At 43.9% G+C, this 22155-nt stretch overlaps 1 protein-coding gene across 9 annotated transcripts in view; it reads left to right on the top strand.

Annotated features, from left to right (window-relative positions):
- Positions 1-22155, top strand: part of ANK3 (ankyrin 3) — a 2005091-nt gene that overhangs the window by 1494149 nt on the left and 488787 nt on the right. For all 9 annotated transcript variants that reach the window (XM_086921764.1, XM_086921763.1, XM_086921757.1 and 6 more), the window contains 2 exons: positions 3714-3911; positions 16450-16548. In XM_086921764.1, the coding sequence (XP_086777890.1) occupies positions 3714-3911; positions 16450-16548 (297 nt within the window). The remainder of the gene's footprint in view (positions 1-3713; positions 3912-16449; positions 16549-22155) is intronic.

Below are 22155 nucleotides of genomic sequence, written 5' to 3'. Positions count from 1 at the left end.
TCAAGAAAATAGTGCTCACAGACTAAATAAAACATACAAAGTAAAAATACAAGTAAAAAGGCCAGTCCTTAAGGGAGGTTACTAATGTAGACAAGGTGGTACAAAGGAGAGACTACTAAGCCTATTCATGAATCAAAAGCAACCATTTTGAAAGGACAGTAGGAGGAGCCAATTGAAAAGATGGGTGGAAAATGGGTGGAGCTTCAAATTTATACCCAAATACAGCATGCCTCGAAGAGCAGCGCATGCGCTGCCCGGTGCTGAACCTAAAAACATCCTATACACTGATCTGTGAGACTGGCCTTGCGGCCTCTGCCAGTTTGCCCCAAAGGCCAGTCCGACCCTGATTGTTGCATGCCATCGAAATACTGTTCCTGAAGATGCGTGCCTCCTTCTGTAGATAGATGTTAGACAGTTTTTACTGGAGAATGGCGTGTTGATAGTAGATTGATGGATGTTGTGGCAGGTTGTGTCTTGTTATGCATGCTGCGATCTGTTCAACAAACAATATAATTTAGTGTGCTTGAAAATAAGACACTTACCAAAGAGGAAACGTTGCATGTAATCATGTTCCAAATGATCAAGAAAAAAACTGTCTCTAAGCAACAAGCGTATTGTCTTCGCCTATATGTCACTGAATAAAAAATGCGTGTAATAAATGGGACATTTGCAAAAATAGAACAGTGATCAGAAAACAAATATGTTTTTTCTTTTAACCCTAAATGTTTGGCCAGTGCTACAGCAGAGCAAAGTTAGATTGCCATCTAGGCGGCAATAAGCACACCGGAAGAACCCTTAAAAAGTACAATTGTGGCTCGATTGTCAGACGTGTGGGTGGTAAAATGACACTCCCCAGGGGCGCTAAACATACTTGCTTCGACCGTGTTTGCAGTGCGAACAAACACTGTCGCTTCTAAGGCTGTCTGTGTCCCAGGGCCTGGCTAACGCGCGGAATATTCCGTTTATAGCGCCGCGAGCGTGGGCTCTGATAACCAGAGCTTTTGACTCAGTCAGATGATTGGAAAGCTTTCTCTTTTGCATGCTAACAAAAGGTAATTGAGAAAGTAGCTTAGAAGGCCCCAGGTTGCCGGTCTTCCACCACGAGCCCTTTAATCTGCTTTCCTTTAGAAGGGAAGGAGTCATTTGTTATTTGTAGCATAATGACGCATTACAACATGCCACATTTCCTGTAACATTAACCTCTAACTGTGAATTTAATGTGTTCGAGGGTGTGTGATTTATTGAGGCGAGCTCGCGCTTAACCGACACGTTATAGATAATTCAGAAATGCTCTATTTCTAGATGTGCAATCTACAGAAGGCTGGGACTTGGCCTTTAAACTCTGTATTCTCACCAAGCACTTTGAAATCTTGGCTCTTTCCCACTGGCATTGTTTTACACGTTTTTTTGTATCCAATTGCAGTATCGATAGCACCACATGTATTACTCAGCAGCACATCCTACTATTTTTACTAAATGTGATTCCTTCCTTACATATGAGTGCGTCTCTGCTAGGAATAGGAAAAAAGTAGCTAGCCTAAAATCCATTGTGCTTCCACTAGTCGATTTGGCATTCCCTTCTGTCACCCTTTAATCTGATGTTTTCACCACATGACAGTGGCCCCAATCTTGGCTGGCTAGTAAGGCAATCACAGCAGGTTTTTGGTATTGGACCCTAAAGTCCTCTTGTTTCGTGCCCTCACATGTGCAAATTGAACTCAGGCCGGCGTTCTCTGGACCGGGAAAGCTGGTTTTAATTTTGGTTGTTCATATTATTTATGCTTGTCTTGTTCTCAGTAAGAGAACTATAGCAGGAGCCAGGATTGATGGGCGTGGTAATGATGTAAATGATGTATTACCATATTGCCCCTTCTTTGCCCGCTCACCACTTTGTCAGTCAGTCTTTTATTTGCACTTTAGACCGACATACTATTGTGAAGGATAAATGAATGAGGACATGATTCCATAAAAATTGGAAAAGAAGGATAAAATAATACGTTACAAAAATCTCCAGTTGTGAAATCGGTTTTCGACATAGATAGGTGAGGTTTGGAAGGGAAGAGGACTAGGACTAGGACAGATTTTTCAGTTCTCCGGCACACACACCATTTTTCCTGGTATTTGAAAGGACGTGGCCTGGGAAGGTGGCCTTGAAAAGGATGAGAAATTGGCTATCATAGCCCAAGTTGTGGGATCCTTTTGCAGGCCGGGAAGGGGTTGTGAGGCAGATGATGAGGCGTTCAGGAGAGGATGATCGAGGGTGATGGTAAGGACAATTCTTTCAAGGGGTCTTGGGTGTAGAAGACTACTTTGAGCATGTGATCAACTCTCCACTGCTTCCGGTTTGTGTCCCTGGAGTCATCAGGGAAGCATCTCATTCCTAAAATGTTTTCTGTGCTTTCTTGGCCCAATACATGGATTGTCATGGGATTAGTTGTTCTGACCCATGACTCTTTCACCAAAAGCAATCTAGACCGGTGATAGGATCTGTGAGCCATAAGAAGGGGGCCAGTGATTTCTTCTCTTAGAAAGGACAGTAACAGGAGCCAATTAACACTTGGCCACTCCCTCCAAATATTTTCGAGAAAACCTTGTTGATTCGGCCGGTACACTGCTTTTAAGCCTCAAAAGTGCCATCACCTAGTGGGTTTGGATCCATAAATAGGATTTATAGCATTTGGTTTTTGTTGGGGGGCTGATACCCTCTCAATGATTTCTCTCTAAATTCTTTTTTTGCAATTCTCAGAAACATGATAATGTTAGAATATATTTATCTAGTGCAGTGATTAGCGCTAGTGTAGAATCTTTGGGCCAACATAATCTTCTGCCCCTTTTAAAGATACTTAGCCTGGTTGTTTGATAATTTCAGCGATACCAGCATATTAGAATGACCTCTAAGCGTATATCAGTTCCCCACAGATGAATGCTCAAATGTTCTTACAAAACACATAGTCATGCCATGTATCACCTCGACTATATCCCTGTCGGGTATTGACTATGTTCACCTTTCCATGCCTCTGAGTCTTGCCCATTCCTGTGTATTTTTTTGCCAGCAGTCTGGCTCGGTGTAACTATGGACCATAGAGGGGCTGGGCAGCAGTGATCTGCGTTTGGTACAAAACCCGGGTGTGCAGTTCGGTTATGTTGTGTCATTTTATACAATTTTTTATATGGCACATCCACCAGTTCTTTGGCCTCTAATTGCTTTTCTATGCAGATGTATGGGTGTACGGTTGTGGGTTTACCTACAGACATTTGTATGTAGACTGATTGAGACTTCTCGGATGGGCTCCAGTACTGTTCTGCATGAGGGCATGTTCTCGGCAACAGGTCCCCCAAAATTAGCACCTTCGTTGTCATCTCTATTAATCTCTTGTCAGCTCAGCCTGACTCCATTAACAAATTCATCTGCCATTGAGGCTGCCAGGAGAAGGTAACGTTGGGGACTGTGACTTCTAGAGAAGTGAGGAGCACATTAGAAACTAGAAAATATATGAAAAATGTAAATTACATCTATAAAGTTGGGTTCCAATAACTACTTTTCACAGATAATGCTGTTAGCGCTGTATCCAACAGGTTAAGATGATGTCTACATGTAGGTTGCAAAACATGGGAGGTGGCCTGGGCAAATCCAGGAATTTTGTCAACATTATCTGCAACCAAATATTCAAAACTGGTTCTAAAGTACTTTTTTCCCTTGCATTTCTTTTCAGAATGGGCTTTCTCCACTGCACATGGCAACACAAGGAGATCATCTGAACTGTGTTCAGTTTCTGCTTCAACACAACGTGCCAGTTGATGATGTCACAAATGACTATTTGACGGCGCTGCACGTTGCTGCCCACTGTGGCCATTTTAAAGTTGCCAGGGTTCTCCTGGACAAGAAAGCTAGCCCTAATGCCAAAGCACTGGTGAGTTACCTGGAAGGCATGCTTTTTCCTTGACATAATCACTGTGGTCTTTCACTTGGAATGTCCTGTTTTAACCTCATGCGCGCTAGCGTTATTCTGCTCGCACGTTGAGATTTTATGAATTGCACTTTACATGACGAGCTGGGCTCGTCATCAGCGTGCGAGGAGGCTACGCCATGACGAGCCTAGCTCGTCATGAGCGTGGAAGGGGTTAAAACATATTTACTATTGTTGGTTTAATGTCAATTAAGAATTACTAAAGTGGTGGTAGTTTGGGTTTGGTGTATCTTCAAACCCTCTATAAAAGCAGTACGTTCTAGCTTGTGGTTACTACAGTCTTGCATCTGTATGACTGGTCTCTCGTGTTTAATTTGTAGTTTTATTTTTCTTTGGGGAGAGGCTGGGCTTTGCAACCTAAAACATTGTAATTCATTGTAGTGTTGATTTTATTCAAAAGAGACATTGAGAAATGTGGTAGGAGGCAACTTGAGACATAGATGAAATCTTGTGCTGAAAGGAAATGAAGCAGACGTCTCTAGGAAAATTATATGTGGCCATGAACCCAAAATTAGAAAAGCTGGGAAATATTTCAGATCAGAGAACACTACTTGCAAATTGTTGAATTTATTGGATACAATAGTTGGCTTGCCCCACAATCTAAAATAATGATCTCTGGCAGCTTGTAGTAAAGAAAAGATTCCTTATGCTTCCTGTCACAGCTATCCCTAGCAAAGTATTTTTCAGTTTTGATCCACAAGAGCTGGATTTTAATTGCGGATTTTCAGGATAGCCACCTAGCATCATTTGACATAGGATGAAAAATAACTGAAAATGCACATGGTAAAGCAGCAGTGGATGGGCTGAGCCAGGAGGAACCCAAAGCTGAGAAATGAAGCACAGATTGACTTCAGTTTCTGTTGACCAAAGTGTGAAGTGTAAGAAGTATCTTGCAAATGTGAAATGTAAGAAGATTCTTCTTAATTGCAGTTCATTGGGGTGCGGGGGAGGTGGAGGCAGCATAAATACAACCCCTTTGTTGCTACATTTGTTTGAAGTAGACAAGAAGATGATGTGTTGTGTTATGAGTAGGGTGTGTATGTTTACATTGAAATTCAATATCTTAAATGTGCCATGTTGTGGAGGTGCTTTACATTTGAGTGTTATTGGTGTAAGTGATTTCTGCTGCTTTTTATGCGGTTTTTAGTGTAATCTGACGATACATGGTGGTTACTTAATGCAGACTAAGTATATTCCCCGCTCAACTGTTAGTTTCTGTGCTTCCTGCAGTTCCTGAGAGATGTGAGAATGTATGAAACGAGAAGCAGCTTTTAAGCAAATGAGGTTGTCTGGATATTTTGAGGCAAAACTGTGGTGTAGATTAAGTGTGTCAGTGTCTTCTACAGGCCCATTGAAGTTATAATGGTTTTCCCTTCAAAGGCTGCCACAGACCGTGTGGCTTTGCAAATGTTCACACAGCAACCTTTTCCTTTTAGAAACAATGCTTTCAGAAATCAACGTTCTAGAGAATGTGTATGCCTTTTTATGGACATTCTGGGGGTGCCGTGACTGTGGTTTTAATATGGCCTTGAAGAAAAAGAGAAAAACAAATTGACAACAGCAGTAGTGAGGATCAACTTTCTCCGGTATCACATTGTGGCACTGAAGAAAGTCTATGTGTGGACAATGACTTGTGATGTGACTCTGTGTCGTTTAACACCTTATCACTGTTTCTCCAGTATTAGACCTGGCATTTTTTGGCGTTGTTTCCCCAGACTTTTTTTCCCTTTTGACCTCCTGTTTTTGACTGTGTGCTGAACTTTGCTTATACTGGCTTCAGGACTCTGTGCACGTTTTCATTGCCGACCGGTGCCTAAAGTGCATGTGCCCGGTGTCTAAAATGTAATGGCATTTGGTGTCTCCATGATTGGCATATTTGATTTACTGATAAGCCCCTAGTACAGTGCACTACATGTGCCCAGGGCTTGTAAATCAAATGGTACTAGTGAGCTTGCAGTATATTAGGAAAACAAAGGTTCTTGAGGACAATGTAACAATAAATGTAAAAAATTCATAATGAACCATACCATTCTGTGGCCTACCTAATTGAAAGGAGGCGTTTGAAGTGTATTGGGTAATAACCAATGGTCATTGTTATGTTTTAAGAAACCTAATTTGATGTAAAAATGTGTCACTTTTTGTTTGTTGGTACAGTGGACACTGAGCACAGTACGCATGGTTTTCAGTACAGTCAATATTTTTGTTGCAAAACAGTATTTGGTCTTGTTTATTCTAGTCTGTATTAATGTTCATTCTCAGCATTCTTTTTCGGTGTATAATCTGTCATTGTGCCTACAAAAGTATTATTTATTATTACATTGTCCTCAAGAACCTTTGTTTTCCTAATATATTATATTCCCTGGATCCACGTGAGTTGGGTTGTCCATGTTTTCTGGATACAATGCATGTGAGCCTGAAGCACTGATTGTACCAGCCACCTGAGTAGCACTTTAACCATGTCTCAGGCCTGCCACTGGCCTGTGTGTGCATCTGCAGACTGCCATTTCGACCTGGCAACTTTACCTGCTTGCCAGGCCCAAACTTTCCCTTTTATAACATGTAAGTCACCACCAAGTTAAGCCCTAGGTAGCCCTGTGGGCAGGTTGCAGTGTATTTAAAAGGAGGATATGTACTTTGGAGTTTTACATATCTGGTAGAGAAAAACTGCTAAATGTGTTTTTCACTACATCAAGGCCTATCTTTTCCATAGGTTTAGCATTGTAACTTCCAATCGAGAAAAGATAGGAAGAGTAGGTTTGGTGTCTCTGGACTCACAATTTGAAAACATATCTTTTATTTTAGTTGGTTTTGAAATTACAGGTCTGAAAATGCCACTTTTAGAAAGTTGACATTTTCTTACTTTAACCATTCCGTGCCTCTGCCTGTCTCTAGAACACACATCTGTGTTGGGTGACCGCTGGACTTTGTGCATTCCTTCTAGTCTAGACAGCCACATACAAAAGAAGGTGAGGTCTGCAACGGGCCTTCCCCTGACCCTAATGCAACCCAGTGGTTCACCATTGACTCATGCACATCACTTCTTGACGAAGTTGCCCCGACTTTGGAAATGGCACTTTGCTTGCGACAGTGACATATCCCCTCCTTTGCTCAACGCATCATCTACGATCCCTAGCGCATCCAAGGTACTGTCAGTGGGTTTGCTTGACTCCTGTATCCAGCCCGCGCTCCATTGCAGTCGGACTGAACTTTTAGATTTTCTCCAGTTAAGCGCGACCAGATAGCCCCAGTTGGAATTATTGCTGTCTAAGCACTGCATTTTTGGTTAAATCTTGCAAAATTTGTATCTTGACTTGTATATGTTGGATTTTTATCGTTTTGGTCTTGTTTTACTCAAATATTTGCTTTTTTCTAAACTGGTGTGGAGTACTTTTGTGGTGTGTTTACTGTGTTACTGTGTGTACACAAATAGTACACACAGTAACACAGTACAGTAGACTAAATGAAAAAGAACCACACCAAGTATTTATAAAAATATGTATTTATTATATAATACTCTCCAATATGTTCCAATATCTCTCACACGGAGACAAACACAATGAACACAATACTTCAGCAAAGCATCCACTGGAGTCAAGCTATCCTGGCTGATGAAGGCTGATAGCCAGAAACCGGTCCTTGGATGCTTGATTCCGGTCTGGGAAAGACATGGCTTGGTAGTTCGGACTGGACTGTTCCCATGAGGCACAGGGTCAGAGCGGATTTGCATATAGCCAGTGTCTAACCCAGGGTGGTGTGGAGTGCAAAAAAACGATGGATTTAGGCCCAGATCCTTGTACTGGGGTGAATGTATGACATTGTTCTACATTCTATCCATCAACTGTGTTTTTTGCGATTTTTTTCTGCAAGGCACTGGATAGTTGGGTGAAGGGCAGTGATGTGATATATTATCAGGGGCTGTACAATTTAATTGCACAAGATTACATGTTTAGTCTTTGTTTTGCAGAGCTGCACCAGCATTTGATTGACCTCTCTCGATTGATTGTCTGCTCTCGGACCCCAGGAAGATTGTCTCCAACCCCAGGGAGCTTGCTAAGGATGCCGACCACTGGGCATTACAGGGGTCCCCAAGACGGTTACTGGGGGAGATCCAGCCAAGGGTGGCCAGGGTCCCCAATAGAAGAAGGAGGAGGAGGGGAAAAACAAAATTAAAGAGTTCTCTAAAAGGCTCCAAACTTATTCCCATGGTCAGAGTTTCTAATCCTCTACAGCAAAGAAGAAATGGTTCCCTACGGGTAAGCCTGTAGGGAAGGAACCCCTGAGGTTTTTTATATATAATCAGGAAGGACACTTCAAGGGGGATCCCAAGTATCCAAAACAGACACAGCCCCCTCTGGTGGGCAGTCACTGGGGATGGCTAGTGTAGCGCTTGGGGAGGAGTTGGTCCCAGCTATTTGCATAGATACAGCTGAGGTTACCCTAGTGTCCCTGGGTGACAGTGATATCGTACAGAAAACGCTAATGCCTGAAAATTCTAGGATGTATAGACAGTGGGTTAACATTAATGAGCAAAGGGTGGAGGCTCTGAGAGACACTAGAATCAGCGTGAAGACCGTCCAGTGTCATCTGGTGTCTTCAGAGCAGGTAGTCCCTAATGTAGTCCACCAAGTTGTTGCTGTAGACAACCAAGAGATTCAATGTTTAGTGGCACAGGTTCCCTTTGAATGGGGGGGGGGGGGTCTCAGGTTCCTTGAGGGTAACTGTGAGTCTGTCCATGCCTGTTGCTTTGTTTGATGGGCAATGAACTGGAGCATTCTGCCTGGAAGGAGGTGGGACTCAGGTCACACTTGGAGATGTTGGGGTTGCCCAAGTGGGAGTGCCTGACCCCATGGTCCATGGCAGCATGTGAGGGTGATCAGAAGGACCTGGAGCCCAAAAGAGTGACCAGGGTGCCTGCCAAGAAGAGGAAGGGCAAGGGGCATTGGAAACCTTCTCCTAAGATTCCACGGTCTGGGAAGAGACTGACCCTGAGGGGGACGCCACAATACCTACAAGGGAAGAAGTGGCCGAACTGGGGTACCTGCCTGAGCTGATCCATTTGTGTGTGAAAAAAACACGGGCCACCTTAATCACACGGAACCAGGGTACTTTACAGTTTAACGTAAAACAATGGTTCCTGTGGACAATCAGTCAAAGATACTTAATATATATTAGCAGAATCACAATAATTGAGCGTGCCATTGTACCAGGAGAGACAGACCGGTGCAGTTCTCTCCTCGAGGCGAGAGTGATTCATTTCCGCAGCTGAACTTGGAGGCCCAGCATATTTAATTATCATCTTTACACCGGGTAACTAACAGACGGATTGGTGTCATGTTCTTCTGAGGCTTACTGAGAAATCAGCCCCTTTACGACGGAAATTCATGACATCGTCCCAATGCACAGCCCTTCTTAACTTATTAAGGCTTTCTATCTTAAACAATCCTCACTGTGAGTATCCTCCCCACTATAGGTGCTTGGCTGGGCCCTATGTAAGTACCCTCTTTCTTTTTTACCTCCACACGGGGCACACCACGTTATCTGACAGTCCTCTCCAGGTGCCCCTTCATTGCTAGGTCCTGATGAGACCCCACATTGTCGAAAGTTCATCAACAAAGTGAAGTGAACCATTTGTCAGCTACTATTATTGTATTAATATACTGCGAGCACTCATTATGTGTTGATTAAATGATCGCTTTTGTACATTTGTGATGAAACCTTGTTTTTATGTGACAATGAGTCACAACCTTGTTATATAAGTTTCACAATCACTTGGGACACCATGAACTTGATTTAAAATAATGTGGTTACATTATATAAAGCAACGTATTTTCATACCAAATTCGCGCTTTATGCCTTTTCTCTTTCCGACATCTCCTTGCCTTCAATTATGGTGATTGTGCTAATATATATTAAGTATCTTTGACTGATTGTCCACAGGAACCGTTGTTTTCTGTTACACTGAGCTGCTCCATTGGCAGCGGGATGGAGGTCCCTCTAGGGAGCAGTTCTGCATGGCACAGAAGGAGTGCCCTACTCTAGTGGGTCTTCAGCAGCAGGCTGAGACCCAGGCAGCTGGTGAAACCTTTGGCAAGCACCTGGTCTACTGGAAGAAGGGTCTCCTGTACAGTGAGCCTAAGGTTCCTGAGCCTGTTGCAGTCCATGTGCTGGGGGTACCCCAATGCTTTAGAACCTCCTACTGGGTTTGGCTTATGAAGTGCCACTGGCAGGCCATTTGGGGCAAGACGAGCCCTCTGACAGGCTTGCTGCCCACTTTTATTGGTCTCAGATGAGTAAGGCCTCAGATGCGTTTTGCACTACCTGCCTGGTGAGTGCAAGACAGGAGGGAAATGCAAAGCCCCCATGCATCCTTTCCCTGTCATAACCACCCCTTTCGAGTGGGTGGGCACTGACATTATGGGGCCTCTGGATCCTAATACAGCCATGGGCAACAGGTTCGGGGTTGGGGTTGGTTTCATCCCTTTTGAACTTCTGGACGGACACCCTTTGAGAAGACCTCTCAGTTTGGTGAAGGAGGGCTGGGAGCAAGCTCCCAAGAAGCCACCTCAGGATGTATGTAGCTACATGCTGGCCTTCCACAACCAGATGGCCAGCTTCTGGAAACTCACCCAGGAGAATTAGGAAGCTGGCCACTGGTACGAGCAGAATACCACTTTGGTTGAGTTACATCCTTTTCAGAAGAAGTGGATAGTGACGCCTGTTTAGCCCTGTGCTCTGCAAGACTGCTGGTCAGGCCCTTTTGAGGTAATGGAGTGCAAGAGGGACGTCACCTACCTGATGGACTTGCAGACTCCTAGGAACCCTTTGAGGTCCTGCATGTGAACTGCCTCAAGTCACACTTTGAGAGTTGACCATGCTCTTGCTCACTGATGGTGGGGTGGAAGAGGAGTGTGAACCTCTCCCCAACCCCCTATCTTCCAAAGAGCAGGATGGGTCAGTAAAGGTGTGAGCCTCTCCTCTGACTCTAGAGCAGCAGAGAGACTTTCGCCAGTTGCTTCAACAGTTTACATCTCTGTTCTCACTCACCCCTGGAGCCACCTATTGGTGCAGACATGGCAATGACAATAGGGACAACCTGCCTGTTGAGCACAAACCTTACAGGTTGTCTAACAGAGTGACGGCCAGCCTCAATGAGGAAGTCTGGGGTATTGAGCCTCCAATATTCGTTGGTCCAGCCCAGTGGTTTAGGTTCCCAATTGTGCTCCGCCTGGTATCACACCTGAACAGCGGTTCTGTATGAACTACCGTGGACTCAATGCAGTCTCCAAGACTGATGCACACCCCATCCCCAGAGCTGATGAGCTCATTGATCGGCTTGAGCTGCCAAGTTCGTTAGCACGTTTAATTTAACTTCTGGGTACTGGCAGATTGCCTTGAGTGAGGGGTACAAGAGAGGTCAGCATTCTCAATGTAAGAGGGCCACTACCAATTTTCTGTTATGCCTTTTGGGTTAAAGAAGACCCCTGCCACCTTACAGAGGTTTGTCATCCAGGTCCTGGCTGGGTAGAAATTCAGTTCTGCATACCATGAGGACATTTCAGTCTTCAGCTCCAGTTGGGAGGACCATTTGCACAACCTCAAAGAAGTACAGGCCTAACTATCAAGGACACTAAGTTCCAGATAGTGCAGGGTTCTGTGGTATACTTGGGACACTAAGTAGGGGGCGGCAAGGTGCAGCCCCTGCAACCAAAGATTGACACCATTCTGGCTTGGACACCCCCCAAGATCCAGACAGAAGTGAGAGCCTTCTTAGGCCTCACTGGCTATTACTGGAGAATCATCAAGGGATACGGCACAGTTGTTGCCCTCTTAACAGAGCTGACTGCTAAGAAGCAGCCACATCAGTGATCTGGACAGAGACTTGCCAGACTGCTTTTGACACCCTGAATGAGGCAAGTGCACAGGCCTTGTGCTCAAGGCTCCTAACTTCTCCCAAGAATTATTGGTGTAGACTGATGCCTCAGAGCATGGCGTGTGTCCTGGACTTTCACAGCTAAACCAAGAGGGTACTAGATCAACCTGTAGCCTTCCTTAGTAGGAGGTTAATTCCCCAAAAACAGAGGTGGAATGAAATTGAGCGAGAAGCATTTGCTGTGGTCTGGGCGCTGAAGCAGCTAAGACTCTACTTGTATGGGACTCACTTCCGGGTTCAGATAGATCACAGGCCCCTCAGATGGTTAATGCAGATGAGGGGTGAGAATTCTAAAATGTTGAGGTGGGCCATCTCCCTAAAGCAGTGGTTCCCAAACATAATTGGCAGTTGGCCGTGGCTCCCCACCATTTTTTACTGGTGGGGGGATGCAAGCCCAACCTCGGGAGTATTTCCAGTTTTCTCCCTAAAATTAATTGGGATGAAGCCAATGAAGGTATGTAAAAAGACAAACTACAAGCGCAAGAACGCACTACTAAAAGCTCAAAAAAGAGCCAAAGAGCAGCTACATGCATGGCTGCTCTATGCATTAAAGGAAACTTGCATTGTTGCAACCTCTGTTGTATCTGTTTTATGGTCAGTTAATGACGCTTTGTGAAACTTTCAATTATGAAAAAACCTGCTAAAAACATCTTCTTGTTGCTGCATTTCCCCTTCAGACATTCTTTTGCTTCCCTCTCTCTGCCCTCATGTCCTGCTTTCCTTCTCTTCCCCTTTGATTCTTTCACACTTTGTTTTACCCCTGTGTAAGAACTACCCACAGGGTTGGGTAGTTCTCCCCACTTTTTGCTGGTTGGGAGTGACATATATTAGACCTGGCATCTTTTTGCATGGTTCCCTTACTTTTTACCTTCTGACCTCCTGTTTTTGACTGTGTGCCAGCCACCTACTTGCCAGGCCCAATCCATCCCTTTTATTACATATAAGTCACCTCAAAAGTAGGCCCCTGGTAACCCCATGGGCACGGTGCAGTGTATTAAAAGGTAGGACGTGCACAGTTTTGCGAGTCCTGCTAGTGAAAAACTGCTAATTTCGTTTTTTACTGAAGCAAGACCCTTCTCTTCTATAGGTTAGCATTGGAGTTGCCGTGTAACACTCCAAGTGTAACTTCCAATTAGGAAACAGTAGGAAGAGTACGTTTGGTGTCTCTGGGCTCACATTTCAAAAATACATCTTTTATGACAGTTTTTAAATTGCAGTTCTGAAAATGGCACTTTCAGAAAGTTGACATTTTCTTACTTTACTGTGTTACTTAATTTACTGTGCCTCTGGGATAGGTCACAGCTGGGCTTTGAGCATTCCCTCTAAACAATCACGCACAAAGGGAGCTGAGGTGTGCCCTGCATATCCTGATAGCCCATCATCAGGCTGATGGGTCTTCCTGAGCGAGAGGGAGGAGCTGACACTTGCACCTGAAAAGGTCTGTGCCTGTTCCCACACAAAGAGTTGCATACCAACCCTGTAGTGTCTGGAGCCTGGGGAGGAAAGGGCAGGGCCTTGTGCACTACAAAGGCCTTTCTTTGAAGTGTGCCTACTTCAAAGGCTGAAATAGGTGTAAGTACTGGACCTCTGACACCATATCCTCAGAAGGCTTCTGGAACTGAGGTCATTCTACCAGAAAGAGCTGTTGTGCTGTCAGGAGGAACTGTCACTTTGTTGATTGCTTGGCTGTGTTGACCTGCCTCCTGCTGCTTCTTGCCTGGGAGTGAGAGGACTGGACGTGACTCTCTACATCCTGCATCTCTAAAGGTTCATGATGGGCTTGTTGGGCTTGCCTCCTGTTTCTGAAGTCTCAGGGATATCAAAGACTTCACCTGCAACTTGCTACCAGCACCCGGGCTCCTCTGCTGTGAGTCCTGCTCAGCCAAGTGGTGCCCAATCCAGTCCTGGTCTCTTGGATGTGAGTGTTTGGAGCTGCACCCCAAGAAACCAATGTATTGACCCCACCGAATTTCTCTGTGATTTCAACACATTGCTGCTGCCTGCATCGGAGTCGTAGACACAGCTCGCTAACTGCGACCCAATGACCATGAGTTACAACACAGCCCCACTTGGCTGATGCAAAAAATAACAATTGGTGGACAGAGTGCTGCACATTGTCAAACATTCACCCCAGGACAGAGATCCAGCCCTAAATGTTTTTTTTTGCTCCCCATGCCTTTTGAGTTCAGACCCAGTCTAGACTCTCAGCCCGAACTGCCAGGCCAGGTCCTCCCTGGACTGGAAACAAGCATCCTGGGGCGGGCTCCAGTGGCATGGAGAGCATGGGGGCCACGCCTGGGCATACCTGTCCCACTCGGGGTGACAAATGCAAAAACAACAATTATTGGACAGAATGGTTCACAATGTCAAACATTCACCCCGGTACAGAGAAGGGGGCCTAACGCCATCGTTTTTTGCTCCTCATGTCTTTCCATTTCAGACCCAGCCATATGCAAACCAGTCTTGACCCTGTTCCCCATGGGAACAGTCCTGCCCGAACTGCCACGCCAGGTCCTCCCTGGGGTGGAACCAATCATCCTGGGACCGGATTCGGGGCATCACCCCTCATCAGCCAGGCTAGCTTTACTCCAGTGATATGGAGAGCCCTGGACCCTCGTCTGGGCATACACGTTCCATTTGGTGTGACAAATGAAAAAAGAATGCTGATGCAGCACCTCTGCATAACTGCTGCTTAGCCCGCGCCCGGACAAGGCATTGCCGATGTCTGCGGCGCGCCTTCCCTGGACACCTATGCAACCCAGCGGTTCGCCATAGAGTCATCGTCCCAATGCACATCGCTTCTTGACATCGCGGCATCAATGACGTTGCCCAACTTCAGAAACTACGGGGTCCGTGTGACTCCTGTATCCGGCCAGCACTCCATCGCAGTCGGACTAAACTTTTTGATTTGCCCAGGTCAAGCACGCAAACAAAAACAGGAAAAAAAGTTTGTATCTTGACTTCTGCATGTTGAATTTTTATCTTTTTGGTCTTGTTTTGCTCAGATAAAAAATGGCTATTTTTCTAAACTGGTGTGGAGTACTTTTGTGGTATTTTCACTGTGTTAGTGTGTGTGTGCACAAATACTTTACAAATTACCTCTTTAGTTTGGAGTACTTTTGTGGTATTTTCACTGTGTTAGTGTGTGTGTGTGCGCGCGCAGAAATACTTTACAAATTGCCTCTTTAGTTTAGCCTGACTGCTCTGTGCCAAGCTACCAGAGGGTGAGCATAGGTAAACTTTTAGTGTGTACTACACTTTCCCTGACTAGGATTGTGGATCCTGCTTGGTCAAGGCGCATACTTGCCTACCAGAAACCCATTTACCAAAGAAGGAGCTAAATCAACGATTAGATATTTTGATCCGTTAGTGAAAATGCTGATGTTTGTCTTCTTGCTAATCATTCAGTAGTCGATGGGATGGCAGAGTTCAGTGAAAAGTTGGATTTATTTAGCTTCACTCACTAAAGTCGAGATTTTGGCAGTAATAAGTAATATGTTGAAATGTGATGGCTCAAGTCACAGTAGTTTCATTTTTTGGCCCCAGCGGATGAACCAATGTCACCTTGGTGCTGCTTATTCTTAGGATCCTAGATGAAAGTTGGATACACAGTCACTTATGACAACAGATCCAGTGAAATGTAAGACCGTCCATGGTCTCATTAAGGGGTTTATTTTGTGCTATGTCTGATGAATATCTCATGGTAGAGACTGTTTACTAACTTTTACTTGTGAAACTATATGATAGTCGATGAAGCTCCCTGGTGTGAGTGGCATGTTCCATAAATGGATAAGTTAAATGTCAAAGGGCCTTTCATAGTGTTTGCTCAGCAGATGCTTAGCCAACGATGCTTGCAAAGTTACTCCACCAAGATTACAGGTGAGGTTTCGCTATTAAAATTGTTGTATCTATTATACAAGGGGACCTTTTGGTCGGCATTCTCAAATATCCATCAATACTAGTGGTAATTCCACCAGCATACTTGGGCATTGCTGAGTTTATTTGCCCCAGCATGTAATGGATATTCTAGTTACCTTTGCCTAAAAGTCAGCCGCCATTTCCTTGGTGATCTTTCATGGAGCAAACTCTGCTAGACTTGGTGGCAGATTGGTAGCCTTAGTTTAGGTGGCCCCTTCACCATGTCTTGCAGAAAACAACTCTAGACCTTGAGTCATCTGAAGGAGGATCCGTCAGTGCCATAGATTCTAGGTTTTTTGTCAGATCCTCTGTTATCAGCTCCTTCAAATCAGAATAACACCAGGTTTCCATGTTAAAGAGTTTTTTTGTATAGGGAAATGCAATCTAATGTATAATGTACCTTCAGAATGTAATGAGATACTCCATCACAAGCATTCAATGAACTGTTTCCAAGCACATTCTTTAAGCAATCCTTCAGTGAAAACTGTGAAATGGGTCAACGACCATTGAGATTATGAAGAATCACCGCCCTAGATCAGTGGAAATGTTTGAAATGAATATTATAAACCATAAAGGCTGCATATGAACGAAGTTGCATATAATATAAAAATCTGTGTTTATGTCCCCTGACAGAATGGTTTTACGCCTCTGCATATCGCCTGCAAGAAGAATCGTATTAAAGTGATGGAACTTTTGCTGAAACACGGGGCTTCTATCCAAGCTGTTACCGAAGTATGTCAAGTCCATTTATTTTAGAATGTTTTAGTTTGCAGTAGTACTGTAATGGGTGTTGTTGTGAGTAAGGCAAAGGTATGTTAGCTATAATTCACTCCCTGCCATGATACCTATCCTCGACGGGAGTTCAAGCTACCTTTTGTCTTATATTTTTATCTTTCTTATTCATTCAAATCTATCTGCTGCTCTCTTCCTTCCTGTTTCCCACACTCCTGTATCAGAAGAACCACTGCTTGCTGTCCAACAATATATTTGATAAAAGTATTTCCTGTTAAAGTGAGAAATGAAATGATGATCTTTGTTGAGGCTCATTGGCCCGAAGAGCTAACTCGAGAACCATGGTCGGATACATTAAACAAGCAAGTGCAGGGCCTGCTGATACATTGCATGGGGTGAACATGTGTCCTCCGCTTGCGCAGATTATGTTGTTTTATCGGGATAAATAACAATGGAGTTTGAACTCCCTCTTTCCTTTAGCACGGGGTCACATTTGGGGCTGGTGTGGTGGTTCAGTGTTTTTCCCAGACAGAAGGACTTCTCTGTGCAGCTGGCAGCTAAACCGCTCAATTGCCTCCATCCTTGCCAACATGGAGGAAGTTGTATTCTTTAGAGGCATGCTGGTGTACTAGAAAGGCCATTGACCTGAAGATTGTCACGCTCCTAAACCTATTTGTTTAAGACAAAACCAGATGAAACGACCTCATCAAGCTGACTGCTCTGATAAACCATGCGCAAGTTTCATCTACTCCTGCAAGGATGCTCTGTGTCTTCCTTTCACTGTCTGCTTTTTGTGCTTACTGAGGCCAGTACATCCTTTTGCATGAACACTTGCAGATGAGTCCCAGAAGCTTGCTCAGAGCTAGAGGTGACCTTGAAAAGGATTCCTACTATTCAAGTGAAGCAAACGAATATACATCGTGCTCAGACTGTGTCAGTATATCCTTCTAGGTGTTTGCGCCACTTGTTTACTGTATTTATCACCAACTCATTTTATATATACAAATTAAATTTGCACTTAACAGTCTCACTTATCCTATGGTTTAGGGACGCAGGTCACCCTGTGGTTCTTTCCACACCTTTTCAGAGTTTGGAACTACGTTAGAAACGGCCTTCTCTGAAAGGAGTCATCCATGCATGTCCAAAGCTATACGTTTGTGAAGGTTTCATTTTAGATGCCTTTTGGTGGATACAGCAGTATTTTTGACTGTTCTGTATTTCTGATCTGTACATTTATAAGTTTTAGCCTCTTTGAATTGCATTCAGTGTTAGACTTGCACTTGGGCAATCTGGCTTAGCCAGATGGGCTCCCTTAAAAAGGTCACTGTGTAGCCACACTGGCCAAAAAACGGACCCAACACTGATTGCACTAAAAATAAAAATCTGATGTTAATAAATGAGATGCAGATTTGAGGATGAATTTCACCCTTGAAATGTTGTGTGAACAGCCAGAGACAGAATGTTGCCCACCTCATGATGTAAAGGTGACGGTGCCAGTTAGAGACCTTCACCACCACTTCACCGTGTGGGTGAGGAATGATATGGAAAATCAACCCAGTGTTCGGTCTCAGTATCCCATTATTGGAGATAAAGCCTCAAACATTGTCGCGTTCAGACCTGTGGTGGTCAATTCCCCGGAACAGTTTGTGACCGATGAAAATTCATATTATTATATGCATGCTTCTCTGTAGGAAACCAGACATCCTTAGTTGTGTTCCCTTATGTCTTGGGTCAAGTTGTACGCGCACCTCATGTGCAAGGTGGTTAGAAAGGACTCTGTTTGCAAAAGCTATGATTTAGGTCATGCATACCGGCCATAATTAATCTAATGTAGACCTCTGACATTTTGTCTCAGTGAACCATTATACTGAGCTGGACCACCTAATCTGGCGAAGGAAAAACTTTTGCCACCAGCAGCATTCTGTTGGTTATTTCACTAATAATCAACCGCAATGTCTCCAACTAACTAACGTGTTGTATTTGTGACTCTTAGAGCATACCTTCTCATCCATGTACAAAAGAAAGTCTCTAACTTTCAATTTAGCTCTACTATTATCATTCAGCACAGCTTGAGGGTATCCCATTGTGGTAAACCTCTCCATCATGAGTGCAGCTTCCTTTACCTTGTATTATCTGGAGAAGTAACTCCTGTGAGCTCTTCACATTTTACTATAAGGGATGCTCCATTTTAAAGTTTTAGGATGTATACTGTGTGCATGAAGAATGGCATTAGCAACATTGCTTCCTGTAGATTTTTGTGGGCAGTTTGTTGTCAGTCACATAGAGGCCAACATCTAAAATGTTTATCTGATCTGATGTTTGCTATAGGTGTTTGTCAATTTGATTTTATACAAGTTGTTGTTGAGGACCTGAATGAACAGCATATATTCTGCTAGACTACATGGCTAAAAGACATTGACAATGCCAATAGGTTGGGAATTGCTGAGATCTATTGGCTTTGCCAACACTTGTTTGGTTTTGACAGGGACTTTTATGAACAAATGTGTTCGTGATGGTGAGAAACAGTTCAGGAGCTTTAAAGTGAAGTCAGGATGTGGCGTAATGGCCAGAGCTGCTGAAAGGGTAACTGGGTTCATTCAAATCTCTGTTGGCTGAACAGATTTAATTCTGGGCAAATCACTTACGCTTCCCCTTGCATTCGACAATGAATGTGTCATTGTGTAATGTAACTGAACACTTAAAGCGCTCCTATGCCATTGGCTGATGTTAGCACAATGGCAAGATGGAGGACGGAACAAGCACTCAAATACCATTGGATCGCTTAAAAAAAAAAAAAAAGGGAAAAGCTGCAGAGACGAGGGAAGTAGTGGTGATGGGTCAGCAGGGCAGCAGGAGGGGGTAGGGAGATGGGCGGGAGAGAGCAACAATAAAGATTTAAAAAATTATTTGAAGTAGGATTAGCTGCAAAGATTACTGTGTGAGCAGTTAAAGCCCTTCAATACCATCGTCTCATGCAAAAACAAAAATAAAACGAGTGGTGTTTGGGTTTTACCAACTTTTTAAGAAATGTATTAGTTTATGTACAGGCACATACGTGCTAGTGGTTTGTATGTATGTGTACAAGGGAGACAGCCTGAAAACAAAAGTACTCCTAATGGAGTGCTTAAAAACAAATAAAAAATGGCTGCACAAACTGGGAACACTGTAGGGAGACATGTACTTGGTCCATACGCTATGGGAGGGCGAATGACATCAAAGAAAATTACAGTGACGCTGAAGTTTACCAGTGGTAGGAGATGTCAGCCTGTAACCTCACAGATAGAAAACAACATGTCTCTTCAATACAAAGCCTGTGCTGTGTAGCCGAGCAACCCATGCGCTGTCTAAACAAGATCTAAAAATAATAGATTTCGCATAGGCACACCTAGATTTGTCAACGCTTGTTGTGTTTAGAAACGGGGAGATTAAGTGATTTATCCATAATCACAAAATCTGGAACTGAGGCCGAGGCTATGGAGATAATATGGCGTCCTTTCGGGAGAGGATGTGTTGTAAGGGCCAGAGCTGCTAACTATGGAGCTTGTAAACCAGGTTTGAGTTTCAGTGTCTGCTTAACATCCTTGATTTTGGGCAAATCACATAATCCCACCATGCCTACTAAAATGAATGTGTCTGTGAGTAAAGTAACTGGTGCTAATGTAAACCGCTCTAATATTTGCAGGTGGTGTTGGCGCTATATAAAGCTCTACAAAAAATATAACCTGTGCTTATGTAGAGTGCTCCAATGCCTTCGGGTGATGTTGCGGCTACATAAAACTGCACAAACAAATATGAAAAACAGTTGATGGAGGGAATCTATGCAACAGGCGGGAGGTAGAAGGGCAACCAACAGCAAATGTGGTTAGCCACAGGGAGATTAAGTGATTTGCCCGTAATCACAAAATGTGGAACTGAGGCCGAGTCAAGGGAGACCATGTGGTGTCCTCTTGGGAAATTATGTGGTGTAAGGGCCAGAGTTGCTAACTTCTTAGCTGGTAAACTGGGTTTGAGTTTCGGCATTGGGTTAAGTCTGGGCAAATCACAAAATCCCCTGTGCCTACAAAAACGAATGTGTCCTTGTGCAAAGTAAATGGTGGTAATGTAAAGTGCTCCAAAACCTTGGGTGGTGCTGGCCCTATATAAAACGGCACAAAAAAATTTGAAAAGCAGAGTCGAGGGAAGAGGGGGATCTGTACAGTGGTGTTCGGATAGGCAAGTGGGAGGTGGCTGCACAACGAACAGCAAATGTGGGCTGCAATGGGGAGATTAAGGGATTTGGCCGTAATTACAAAATGTGGAACTGAAGCCATTGCTGGGGAGACAATGGGGCGTCCTCTTGGGAAAGGATGTGGTGTAAGGGCCGGCCACAGTTGCCGACTGTGGAGCTAGGAAACCGAGTTTGAGTTTCAACATCAGTTTAACATCCTTGATTCTGGGCAAATCATGTAATCTCCCCGTGCCTCCAAAAATGAATGCGGCCTTGTGTAAAGGAACTAGTGCTCATGTAGAGTGCTCTAATTCCTTTGGGAAGTGTTGGCGTGATATAAAACTGCACAAACAAAATAACTGGTCCTAATGTAAAGTGTTCCACTAACTACTGGTGGTGCTATATAAGACACACATAAAACAGAAATAATCAGCGAAACAGAAATAATCAGCGAAACAGAAATAATCAGCGTTTTTAGGCTGGTTTACAGTGGTGAACATGAGGAAATTAATCTCATCGGGCAACCACATTAAAATGACTACTTTTGCCATGGACACTGAGGGGCAAGCAGACCCTGATGACATAAAGACTCAGCCTGGCTCCTTTGAAGAGAATTCAAGTTAAGCAAATTGGTGTATGGAAATACTTCACCAGTGAATGCAGAAAAAGGAAGAAAGTGTCCCGAAGGGAGAAATTTTAAGAAATAGCGTCCCACCCTAAGAAATAAAAAGCAACAAGGTGAGTGAACAGTTCAATCATTTTGCACAGGAGAAATTTGGCTATGCAATTGCAGCAGAAGACACATGTACTTTGGAAGCTTTGACATGCTCTGTGATAACACATACCTGATTCACTTGATGTCTGATTTTCCAGCTACAAAACTCATTGCGGTGTTAACACGCATACACACCCTAGTACCCACATGTGCAGAAAATAAATGGAGACTATGCATGTGCCAAGTAATAGCAGCTGTGCACACATGTTTAATTAGCACATCAGCTATACACTTACTGGACATTAAAAGGCAAAATAAATCCACTCACTAGAATGAAACAGACTACAATGGGTGTATAAAGCAGGGACCGGGTCGGTGGAGGGATTAATTTGTGGGCGGGTTGAGCACTGGGAGATGTGAGGGAGCAAGTAGAGATGGGAGGGAGGAGGTGGCGAAATGGAACGCTGCAACGAAGGGAAAAGCAGTGACGGAGTGATGTGTGGACGGGGAAAGCACCAATTCATTCTTTCTACAGCTGAAATACATGTGATGAAGGGTACTTATGGCATAATGCATTCTATGCATATCGTACTAATATGTTAGCAGAACGCAAATTTTGTTCCGTTACTCAATTTCCACAAAAAATCACATTTTCCTGAGTATTTTAAATAATTTGATAAAAATG

Source organism: Lissotriton vulgaris, chromosome 5 (assembly GCF_964263255.1).
Source record: "Lissotriton vulgaris chromosome 5, aLisVul1.2, whole genome shotgun sequence".
Lineage (NCBI taxonomy): Eukaryota > Metazoa > Chordata > Amphibia > Caudata > Salamandridae > Lissotriton > Lissotriton vulgaris.
Note: the sequence above shows the minus strand (reverse complement) of the source record. Positions and strands in the feature narration are given on the sequence as shown.